The 12,859-nt window shown below is 45.6% G+C and overlaps 1 protein-coding gene across 1 annotated transcript; it reads left to right on the forward strand.

Moving 5' to 3' along the window:
* Positions 1-2,796: 2,796 nt before the first annotated feature.
* On the forward strand, positions 2,797-8,863 carry LOC122920054 (serine protease inhibitor Kazal-type 1-like). The gene is made up of 4 exons (XM_044269265.1): positions 2,797-2,842; positions 6,191-6,231; positions 7,167-7,276; positions 8,736-8,863. Exons 1-4 carry the CDS (start codon positions 2,797-2,799, stop codon positions 8,821-8,823), a joined length of 285 nt encoding a protein of 94 aa, XP_044125200.1. The 3' UTR covers positions 8,824-8,863.
* The last annotated feature ends 3,996 nt before the right edge of the window (positions 8,864-12,859 follow it).

Consider the following 12,859-nt stretch of genomic DNA (forward strand, 5'->3'; position numbering starts at 1 on the left):
GTTAACCCTTGCTTTGTAACGGGAAAAAATGGATTAAAATAGAAAATCTGCCAAAAAAGTGAAATTCTGAAATTTCATTTCCATTTTCCATTAATTCTTGTGGAACACCTAAAGGGTTAACAAAGTTTGTAAAATCTGTTTTGAATACCTTGAAGGGGGGGGGGGGGGGGTCATTTTTGGGCGGTTTCTATTATGTAAGCCTCACAAATTGACTTTAGACCTGAACTGGTCCTTAAAAAGTGGGTTTGCTTCTAAACTTCTAAGCATTCTAACGTCCCCAAAAAATAAAATGGCATTCCCAAAATTATTTAAACATGTATTAGACATATGGGGAATGTAAAGAAATAACTATCTATTATACAAGGAGAGAAATTTAAATTTGGAAATTTGCACATAATAAATAAAAATAAATTTTTTGACTCAATTTTACCGCTGTCATTAATTACAATATGTGATAAGAAAACCAATCAGAATGGCCTGGATAAGTAAAAGCGTTTTAAAGTTATCACCACATAAAGTGACACTGGTCAGATTTGCAAAAAATGGCCTAGTCCTTAAGGTGAAAAATGCAGGGTCCTGAAGGGGTTAAATGTATGTCCTGTCTTTGCCTGTGCGTGTACACAAGGATAGGTTATAAAAAGGAAACTGTCAGGAATGGGGAAGCGAAACATCATTTTCCAAGGGAACACAGAACACCTTATCTGTGCCTTTCATTAATAAGATGAATGATATAGAAAGTGCAGCCTCAAAAAAAGATGGATTAAGGGTTAAAAATCTTTCGACACAGCGCTCCCATATGGTTAGAAGTCAAACAAATGAAATAGCGGAATCACCTGGTGTAAGGAGGATGTCCTGTGTCACTGGACATCACACCTAGGGGCCAGGTAAGCCGTCAAACAATTCAATAAGATTTATCTTTTTTAAGGGAACGTCCAAACTGTGGAGGCCCAATTCCAGAAAATGCTTGGTTCGGGTGCATATCAATATGCAAATGTAAAAAGGAAAGAAACCCAGCGCTCATAGACTCAATATGAGGGGTGACCTATCCGCCTACCCCCTTCCTGGATTGCTGATCACCCTCAGTGTATGATCTTAAAGAGGACCTTTCACTAGAATAAAACTTCTAAACTAACTATACAGACACGTAGAGCGGCGCCCAGGGACCCCCCTGCACTTACTGTTATCCCTGGGCGCCGCTCCGTTCTCCCGGTATAGGCTCCGGTCCCTTCATAGGCTCCACCCAGGGGAACCTGCCGGCGTCTCATTCTCCCATGCTGTAGCACTGGCCAATCGCAGCGCTCAGCTCATAGCCTGAGAGGAAAAAAAAGCCTCTCAGGCTGTGAGCTGAGCGCTGCGATTGGCCAGTGCTACAGCATGGGAGAATGAGACGCCAGAAGGTTCCCCTGGGTGGAGCCTAACTGTGAAGATACCGGAGCCTATACCGGGAGAACGGAGCGGCGCCCAGGTATAACAGTAAGTGCAGGGGGGTCCCTGGGCGCCGCTCTACATGCCTGTATAGTTACTTTAGAAGAGGACCTTTCATTAGAGGGGCAAAGGTTTAAAAGTAATATCAGGAAGTATTACTTTACTGAGAGAGTAGTGGATGCATGGAATAGCCTTCCTGCAGAAGTGGTAGCTGCAAATACAGTGGAGGAGTTTAAGCATGCATGGGATAGGCATAAGGCCATCCTTCATATAAGATAGGGCCAGGGGCTATCCATAGTGTTCAGTATATTGGGCAGACTAGATGGGCCAAATGGTTCTTATCTGCCGACACATTCTGTTTCATACGATTTTATTAAGGGAGATATATACCTGTAATTGCGGGGTCCCCCCCCCCCCACCCTCCTATGCCCCGGTGTGCCCTGCCGGATGCTAATACTGAGCATCGGAGCAATAGGGAGGAGACAGTCTTTCTCCGTGAGCGTTTCCTTCTCCCTGGCTGTAGCGCTGTCCAATCGCAGCGCAGAGCGTCACAGCCAGGGAGAAAAATCCTTCCTGGCTGTGTATTGTCCATGATTGTCCATATTGCTACCCAAGGCTGGAGGAAAAATATAAACGTTTCCCCCCTCCACAGCATAGTGGATAAGTATCTAATTGCTGCTGGACCCCAACAATCATGAAAACAGGGGTCCCGATTTCCCTGAATGAATGGACTTACAGTTGAGCGTGCTCGCAGCCGCTCCATTCATTCTCTACGGGACGGCCGCAGATAGAAAAGTGCAGCATCTCCAGCAGTCCCATCGAGAAGTAATGCAGCGGCTTTGAGTATGCTCAACTGCTGCTCCATTCATTTGGAGAACTTGGGACCCCGCGGTCCTACAGCCCCCTGATCAAATACTTATTCTGCGCAGGGACGTAGGTAGAGGCTCATGGGCCCTGGTGCAAGAGTTCAGCTTGGGCCCCCCTTCCTTCAGTGCTTTGTGGCCAGGGGCAGGGGAGCACATAGCCCTCGTGCTGTCTGAGGCAGAAATTGAAACAAATTCTTGATCCAACCCCTTCCCTCCAGTCAGAGGTGTAACTTAACTTGCATGGACCTTCTATAATACCGGTGTCTTCTTATGCACCACAAGGGTCTTTGGGCCCCCTATAGCTGCGCCCCTGCACCTGCGCTGCAATAACAGCATGGAACTGCGCATGTTATGAGCGCCAGAAATCATACGGTAACATTTACGGCACTGGGTTGATGTGACGGCAGTAATAAATGAGGTCTGCATACACTTCTGCAATAGATAAGAGACGAGAGCTGTACATATACAGGGAACGAGCGCTGGGCGACTGAAGTGCTGAAGGACAATGTGCGCCATCATGCTGAAAGCTGCGGTCATCAGCCTGGTCGTAGGTAAGAGCTGCCGTATACCCGCCACCGGACATTGTAGAACTAATTATGGTTCTTATATACAGAGGAGTCTCAAATGGCTGTAAAATGATAATAATCTTTATTAAATACATATAATCAATATATAAAAAAGAGATGGAAAACATCACCATAAGGGCTTGATCACACAAACGTTTTCAGTGTTTTGCGGTCTGTTTTTCATGGATCAGTTGTTCAATTTTTTGTTTCCGTTGTGTTTCTGTTTCCGTTCCGTTTTTCCGTATGCCATATACAGTATACAGTAATTACATAGAAAAAATTGGGCTGGGCATAACATTTTCAATAGTTGGTTCTGCAAAAACGGAACGGATACGGAAGACATACTGATGCATTTCCGTATGTGTTCAGTTTTTTTTGCGGACCTATTGACTTGAATGGAGCCACGGAACGTGATTTGCAGACAATAATAGGACAAGACTCAAAATGTAGCGGAACGGAAATGCAGACATATTGAAACGGAATGCTCACGGAGTACATTAATGATTAATGATTCTGTATACAGAACGCAAAAAACGGCCCGTATACGGAACGCAAAAAACGTTAGTGTGAACAAGCCCTAAGCGTCCATTCACACATCCATGTGTGTTTTGCGGATCCACGGATCCGCAAAACACGGACGCCAGCAATGTGCGTTACGCATTTTGCGGACCGCACATCGCCGGCACTTTATAGAAAGTGCCTATTCTTGTCCGCAATTGCAGACAAGAATAGGACATGTTCTATTTTTGGGGGGGGGATCGGAATTGCGGACCCGGAAGCGCAGGTCCGTATTACCGGATCCGGGCCGCCCCATAGAAATGAATGGGTCCGCAATTCAGTTCCGCAGAATGCGGAACGGAATTGCGGACGTGTGAATGGAAAAGTGCGGCATACGACTGAGGGGCAGAGGGGAATATGGTCACTATATCTCATTCAATCACCAAATAGTAGGCTCATAGTAACAAACATATTAGATGACGGCGTTCGCCGAAACTCGAGTCAGGGTGTGCGGTCCTTCTGAGGTGACGCCTCCACTTATGGGTATGTCATTATTTGTTTTGTATTTGCAGTCTCTTTGTCAGGGGGGTCCAATGTTTTTGGTTCCGTGTCTAGACGGTTACATAATATGTTTGTTACTATGCGCCTACTATTTGGTGATTGAATGATACATAGTGACCATATTCCCCTCTGTCCCTCAGTCGTTTGCCGCACTTTTATGGTGATGTTTTCCATCTCTTTTTAATATATTGATTACATATATTTATAAAAATTATTATCATTTTTACAGCCCTTTGAGTCTCGGCGTCTTCTTGTGTAGGTTTGTTTAGTTGCTGTTGAGCTGTGGACGCTGCCCATCATTCAGTGCGGGCGGACATTTGTCCTTGGGTTTATGTCACCTGCATTTTCTAATCATTCTATATAATTACTATAGTTACCTGCCTAGTATTAATAACTAAGGGAGGCAGAGGTGGCAGTTGTGCCTGGTGGGGGGGCTGCTATAGATATTGCACTGGGGTCCAGGAGCTTCAGGTTATGCTTGCTGAACGCTGGCCATGCTCCTGAGATAACTGTTGGCTGACTGCTAGCTCTCCCAGTCCTCTCATACATATGCATGCTTGGCTTGGCTGAGCATGTATGTGTAGGAAAGGGGAGAGGGGATAAAGCTGCCGCAAGACACCTCTGGCAGCAGCTCATCTCCCCACTAACAAAAAGACTGGACAATTGAATTCAATGTGCTCAATATCAACCTTTGGCGGACTTTCACCATATACAGGTGAAATTCGAAAAATTAGAATATTGTGCAAAGTTCATTTATTTCAGTAATGCAACTTAAAAGGTAAAACTAACATATGAGACTCATTACAGGCAAAGCGAGATATTTCAAGCCTTTATTTGTTAGAATTTGGATGATTATGGCTTACAGCTTATGAATACCCCAAAGTCACAATCTCAGGTCCCCTTTGCTCAGGGGGTATGGATTCATTAGCGGACTAGAGTGCGACACTTTGAGCCTAGAATATTGAACCTTTTCACAAAATTCTAATTTTAAGCTGCATTACTGAAATAAATGGAGTTTTGCTCGATATTCTAATTTTTCGAGTTTCACCTGTCTATTGGTCGTCTGAGCCCTCTGGCAGGTTTGGAGGCTAGCTTCTCGTGTTATGGGCATCACTGATTTGGTGGGACTTACAGGGGGACTGCTTTGTATGAAACATTAAAAATATTACAAGGCACTGATTAAAATTAGGGGGTGTCCATTGATTTGTGCTCCACCCGACCCAAGAGCCTCTCTGTGTACTCCTTCCAGTTTTCAGTAATGGAAGGAGGGTTTTGAACAGTGTTGAAGTTGTGCATTCTGTAAAGGAAAGAGTTAAAACAATGTCCTAAGAAGCTCAACAAGACCACACGGAGCACCAGAGATGTGGGTGCGAAGCGGATTGAAAACTGTGGCTGTTGCTTTGAATTTTTTTGCTAGATTTGCATGATTTTGCTGTATCCCCTTGTAACTGTGCAGAATTTGGCACACCGCCATTGCATCGTGGCTGCTTTAGTGCCACGCCACGCGGCCTCACCATAACAGGTGTGGAATTTTGAACCATAGGACTTCCAGAACACATGGCTTGGCGGTTCCCTTGGTGGTGATCCTGGGGCAGTTGCAGAGAGGGCAGAGCCTCTAGGTGTAATGGTAACGCCCCCGTTGCTCCTAGAGGCTCATTTGCATATATGTAAAACATCATGTTTCTCAGCAATGCGATGAACATGGGACCAACACAGACGTCTTCAGCTGCTAAGTGCACATGTAACAGGTCAGCCAGTGTCATATGTACAAAACTGCTGACAGATGCCCTGGGTTGTCTACACTCCCCAACTGCTTTGAGAAGGTAACATTAGAGGTCCTCTTAGAGCTGGGTCTGATAGGAAGCTGTGTCCTTGTGTCATTTGGACACAATCAGGGCAGGTTTTCAGCTGCTGGATGGAAATGAGAATATTTCCATTCACTGACAACAAGCAGAGATCTTGAATAGATGAAGAGTTGAAACTAAATGCAAAGTTTCTGGTGAGGTTGTTAATAATTCCTAAGTATATGATTACAACGCTGTAACTTAGGTCAGACTTTTTTGGGGTGGTCGCTTGTACCCTTGTCTCCTCCTGGGGAAACAGTACAGTATGCAGTTGTGTGTGTGTGTGTGTGTGTATATATATATATATATATATATATATATGTATATATGTGTGTGTCACGAGGATACCACATGTTGTATAGAGTTACACTTTAAATGGGAATGCACCACACACCAGGCAATACTAACTGCAGGTACCTCCTTCTCACAGGCATAGTCTTGGCAGCACCAAATGTGAAGAAGACAAGAGAGGTAAGAGAAATGCCTCTGGGGTTCCTGCTGTTCTACAATTAGATCCTAATGTGTCTAAAATGTAAAAAATCTGCAACTTTGTATATAGTCCTGATTAAAACTTCCAGCCTTTTTGTACATACAGCACTTATACAGACCTATGCGTCTCCAAGGCAACAGACTACAAACAAACCCTGCGTAGTCTGATTCCGCAGTCATGCTCCCTTCTATTTGGCGTCTAAAACGCCAGTCTTAAAAAATGTGCCCCTGGGTGCTTACCTCAGTACAAAACTGCATTTTCAGCTTTTGGTTTTTGGCGCGGATCTGCACCAATAACAAAAAGCATGGGCACGTACAGAGCTATTTTTTTAAGCTTATCATTCATTTCAATGTGAAATTCAGCGCGGATTCTGCCGCACGCTTCATATTTCCTGCTGTTTGAAGGCATTTTTTTTTTAGCTGATTTTAAGGCGTAAACGTTCCAAAATCAGCGCCCAAAAACGGTGTGAACTGGCCCAAAGTTAGCAAAAAAATAGAGGGCAGATAACGGGATGACTGCAAGATCAGACTACAACTACACAGGGTTACTTTGTAGTCTGTAACCACGGAGACACAGAAGTCTGCACAAGTGCTGTACGCACAGTACAGCAGTAAATGTTTATCCCTATTTGCAATTTTATTTTATTTTTACTTTATAGTCTGTATTTTTTTTTTTACATTTTAGTTTACAGTCATTGGAGCAGTAAAACACAAGCCATAAATGTAACCTCGGCTCCTGCAATACCTTTTATTGATTTGCACAGAATGCACTAGACAGTGACGTGTAGGGGATGTCCTAAAACCATGCCTGAGATAGTACCTGGTGGCTGTATGAACGTGGTCACTGTGCTGCGTCTCCTATATAAAAGCAGTATACATAATTCTGCACATAGTTCCCTGTGAAAACCGCTGTGCAGCCTTTGTGTTCCAGGTATGATGAGGGTATATGTCCATATGGGAGTAAGCCGATCTGCGGCACGGATGGATATACCTATGGAAATGAATGTCAGCTCTGCCAGGAGAATCGGTGAGTTATAATATTGCTGTACATAATAGGAAGCAAAACTTATGAACTGCGTATGGCTGTGCTGCCACCTGCTGGTGAGAAGGGGTACCTTTGACACTACCTTCTATTGCCCTGAGATGATATCACAAAAGTTGATGATTAGGCAAAAAACTTGGGAATTTGGGGATCTCCTGACTTCCCAGTAGGCTACATTTGGGTAATTGCTCATTTGCTGCTTGTGAGTTCCTGTGAGCGGACTAGAGAGCGGCGGAGGGCCATGGAGGAGATAAGCGTCTTACAGAATAGGGGTAATTTGGCTTTAAGCTTCCAAGGTTTCTTAGAGGAAAGAGGGACCTCAATGTGTGGCGCATGTCCCAGTATGTTTTTAGATTGTGACACTGCCCTAGTAATACCCATATTATATATGTAGCTGTATGCTGCCATAGCGCTATATGGTGCCCAGATAATAGTGCACACCTTGGTAAATTTGGGGCAAGCAAAGAAAAACCCGCCTACTTATGGGTGGGGCCAGGGGCGTAGCTAAAGGCTCATGGGCCCTGGTGCAAGAGTTCAGCTTGGGGCCCCCGTTCCCTCAGTGCTTTGTGGCCAGGGGCTGGGAAGCACATAGCCCTCCTGCAGCCCCCCCCCCCCCCCCCCCGCCAAATTCTTGACCAAACCCCTTCCCTCCAGCCAGAGGTGTAACTTGAAGATTCTGGGCCCCAGTGCAAAATCTATAACAGAGCCAGCCCACCTTCTATTACACTATTGTGTCTTCTTATACAGCACAAGGGTTTTTGGGCCCCCTCAGCCTCCTGGGCACGGTAGTGACTGCGACCTTTGCACCCCCTGAGTGGGGCTTACATAAATCTCACCCATTTCCTGCCTAATTTGCTGAAACAGGCTCTGAAAATTAGGGACAGTCCCTGCAAATGTGGGACTGTTGGTAAACCATACCTAAGGAGTGTCATACTATGCATATATAGCCAAACAGGGCCTTAATAATACCAGTGACTAGTAACAGTGCCCATAGAGACATTCGTCACCTGTAGGGAGTGAAATGGTCCCCACTTCATGGCAAATGGTACCCACACAAAGTGATACCATGCCCATATAAAGCCAAATGGGTCCCACATTGGGACACACTGCGCCTACATAGTGCCAGGCGGTACCGGCAGTGTTACACTTCGCTCACATAAAAAAAACAAAAAAAAACAATGCCCAACTAGTACTAGTACTACACCGTTCACACATAGATTAACAGTGCAAATAATAAACCGTACTTTCCTCAAATAATGCAGCCAATGCCCATTCAGTGCCCACAGTCCCTTGTGGTACAGGAGAAGTGGCACAGAACAAGTTCCATTTAGCCCGTTTTGTTCTTGTGCTGCCCCTGAATCCCCAGCCTTATGTTATGCTGTCCTTTGCCTAGGACTTGCATTACCAGTTATGGAGGTTTCCAAAATCTTACTGTGTATTTCAGGGAGAGGACAAATAAGGTCCAGATCAAAGATGAAGGTCCCTGTCCGCCATCTGCCCAGCAGCAGAGAAGGATGAAGATGAAGCTGTGACCATTGATGGCACCATTTTGACTGCAGGGGAGGATGCCAAGTACGGTCCATACCCGCAGTGAGGCGACCCCATGTAGCTGCATGAACCATGCTGACTGATTAAGTATGGCGCGTCCACGGACAAGTGTGGATTTCCATTCAATGTAGAGAAAATATCCCAAAGTAAGAGCAGATGCATGCTCCTCGATAGACTTTGTTACCAATAAAGTAGACAATAATTGATTAATATTGAAATGTAACATTTGTTTAAAAAAATATACAAATAAAAGTTTGCTCTGATCTGTATAATAAAGTCAGTGGACCAGCTATACATAAGCTTACCTAGTGGTCATGGAGGCGGCATGTACAATACTTATGGCACCCACCACTGTTTGGAGACTGGTTTGTTTTCATCTATAGTAGATTTGCCTACTTTTGGGAAATTACGCCAGAGTAAAAGTGGGCATTGCCCGCCCCTCCTAATATAAGCCACAGCTCCTCTCTAATGCCCTTCATGAGCACTGACATTGCAGGTCGATCATTACTTGTTTACTGTTACGTGTTGTAATTATTTTGGTATGAATGATCGTTCATACGATTGTTTATGACCAATAGAAAACACGTATTAATGTAACTGATTCCATCTCGTCTTTAAACAACTTTTCAAAACTTCTTGAGCATTCCAATACAGGGAGTGTGAGGGCAGCGGTGGGCTCCAAAACTTTAAGGTTGCCAGGGGCTAAGGCTAGGCAACCCCTGTCCACACATTCCACACAACCTACTCGGTCCTGACACGAGGCTCTGATTGGGTCAGTGTCCTTTACCATAAACCTTTGATTGGCTCAGTGCTTGTGTCTTTATGTATAAATAAACTCTGAGAAAAGGGAACCCCGGACTCTATCCTACACCAACTCTGTGCGTGCTTGATCTCCCTCGGCCAGTGAATCGCTTGATCCTCGATAACTTCATTTTGAGTAGGGGAAGCTACACATGAGAATCATCGTCAATGGACAGGTTAAACTGGGGCAAAGATTACAAAAAAACATTCCCATGACTCATGAGTGATCTTCAGGCGGGTATCCAGCCCCATGTAAAAGGCCCTTTAGGCTTTGATGCTTCAGCACCCACCTGAACACCAGGCTTCAGCAACCCTGCATTCATGCCTCAGTACCTGCGACCCAAAGACACATCATCATACCCCAGACCAGGGGCGTAGCTATAGGGGGTGCAGAGGTAGCAGTCGCTACCGGGCCTAGGAGCCTAAGGGGGCCCAAAGACCCTTGTGCCACATAAGACACTGGCATTACAGATGGTGAATACTGGTCAATTTACACCTCTGGCTGGAGGGAAGGGGTTAGGTTAAGAATTTGGCATGAGGGGGTGCCCTTTCAATGTTTGCCTCAGGTAGCAGAAAGGCTACGTGCTCCCCTGCCCCTTGCCAACAAGCACTGAGGGACGGGGCCCAAGCTAAACTCTTGCACCAGGGCCCGTGAGCTTTTAGCTACGCCCCTGCCCCAGACCTCAGTTCTCAAGGCACATCAGACTCCGGACCTCAGTACTCAAGGCACATCAGACCATCAGCACCAAAGGCAGATCATCACACCCCAGACCTCAGTCCCGGGTCTCAGTACCTGCGACTAATTAGACCCCAGACCTCAGTGTGCAAGACACACCAAACCTCAGCACCCAGGACACATTAGACCCAAAACCTCAGTACCCAAAACGCATCAGATCCCAGACCTCAGTACTCAGGACACATCATCAGATCCCAGACGTCAGTACTCAGGACACATCATCAGATCCCAGACCTCAGTACTCAGGACACATCATCAGATCCCAGACCTCAGTACTCAGGACACATCATCAGATCCCAGACCTCAGTACTCAGGACACATCATCAGATCCCAGACCTCAGAACCCAAGACACATCAGACTCCACATCTCAGAACCAAAACTGATCTGACACCGACCTCAGAAGTCAAAGACTCAGCAGAGCCCAGTACTCAGCATTCAAGACACATCAGACCCAAGACCTCAGCACCAAAGACACATCACACCCCAGATCTCAGTACCCAAGAGATATCAGACCCCGATCTCAGCACTCACTCATTAGACCCCAGAGGAGAGGAGACAAGATGGCTGAGGTCCCACCTGGACTGGTATCTGGCATTAGGGCTCCTTTACATGGGCTGTTACACAGGTCAATGATGGGGAATAAAGTAATCCATTAATTCCTGATCATTACCTGCTCGTTTAGCTGCATTTACAAACAGCAATCATTGCTTCTGTATGGGGATGAACAATCGCTACTACGATCATTCATTCCCAAACAGTTTTGTTGGCAGCACATCCGTCTTTACACAGGACAAACAATTTTGTTATGCTGCGTAAACGATCGGATGACTGAAAAAATGAGCGTTTGTTGGATGATTGGCGTCACGTTTACACTATACGATTATCTGGGATGGGGAATCCCATAAAAATTCATAAAAATTTAAGGGGTACAGTAGATAAGGGCGATGCATGTACCTATGTACAACTGAAATAAGCCATGCCCGAGCACTCCCTCATGATTCTGGCCCTCACTGTGCTGTTGCTTCATCCTCCAGTAGGTGGCGCACTGTGCTTACTGATATGAACTAAGCTCATGTTCGGAGAGCTATAGACGATAAAGGGAACCTGTCACTAGATCTGGGGCCACTAAACCAACAGCGTGTCAATATGTAGCTGGGGTTTAGTTAAATACCAGCTGCATAACCGCATGCTGTTGATTTAGTGGCCCCAAAGCTTCTGTATGGGGATGAAGATGGCCCCCAAAGCTAGTGACAGGTGGCCCCAAAGCTAGTGACAGGTTCCCTTTACAGCAGGGATCAGAAACCTTCAGTCTCCAGCTGTTCTGCAACTACAACTCCCAGAATCCTCCTTTTTACAGCCAGGTAGGTGTGCATGCTGAGAGTTGTAGTTTCAAAGCAGCTGGAGTGCTGAAGGTTTCTGATCCCTACTTTAGATGTTTATTCCTATTTCATAAACCAATGGCATATTGGTGGGATTATGACTGATGGGGTCTGACCTCTCGAACCTTCGTAGATCTTGAGAATGAGAGGGCTGCAGGAATGATACTGCCATGCAACCCCTTTGAAAGTTTTCCCTGTATAGCAGCACCCACGGATGTGGGCTGCACAGGGAAGTGCAGTATAGACCCATTCATTTAGAGCGCCACCGCCCAGGGAAAATCAAAGGGGCCATAGTGATCACTTTATAACATAGCAATGACCCCTTCACAGTAAGTTTCCTACAGTGCAGATAGCAAATCTGTGCCGAATCGCAGTTCTATAACGTCCGCATTCTGTGGCCAATTATGCTGCCGTTTTACAGGCAAAAGCAGACCGGCCATAGACCCTACAGGGAAATTTCCCGGTGGGCCAATGCCCAAAGGGCTGCCCAAGCCCTCCTACGAGTACATAGCGATCTGATGCTCTCAGCATTAATTAATGCTAGGCGTATCAGGTACATATGTACACGCCGACAGTGGAAAGCGCCCTCCTGCATGCAATTGTATCACTGTCCAGCTGCCGGGGCGGCAGTATTATATACTGGACTCTGATGGTTCTGCTGGGGCACTATTTCGTGCTTGCACTACAGTACTGCTGACCTCGCCTACTTATGTTGGCCCTGCCTTCTATCAATTTGGGCCTGCCTACAACATGGGGCCACTTTTTAGGTTTTTTTCCAGGGTCACTTTAAGTTCCCAGTCCTCCCCGGTTGACAGGAGATTTTGCTCTATGCATTGCACAGGGTCAAGTCCATAGTGAAATTCCATAGGTTTTCCACAACAAAATGAACTTTGAAAATCCGTGGTACGCTCATATTTTTAGATTTTTTTCTGCCGTGGATGAGGTTTTTGAAACCTATTCCACATGTATTATGCTGTAAATTGCTGCAAATTTGCAGTGCAGAATCCAAATCTCTGTCAGTTCTGCCACTTCTAAAGTGTCCTAAAACTTGAATATTTTACAAGTAATATGTTACTTCAACCACAAAATGAATGTTGCTTTCA

The sequence above is a fragment of the Bufo gargarizans genome, chromosome 10, assembly GCF_014858855.1.
Source record: "Bufo gargarizans isolate SCDJY-AF-19 chromosome 10, ASM1485885v1, whole genome shotgun sequence".
In the NCBI taxonomy this organism is placed as follows: domain Eukaryota; kingdom Metazoa; phylum Chordata; class Amphibia; order Anura; family Bufonidae; genus Bufo; species Bufo gargarizans.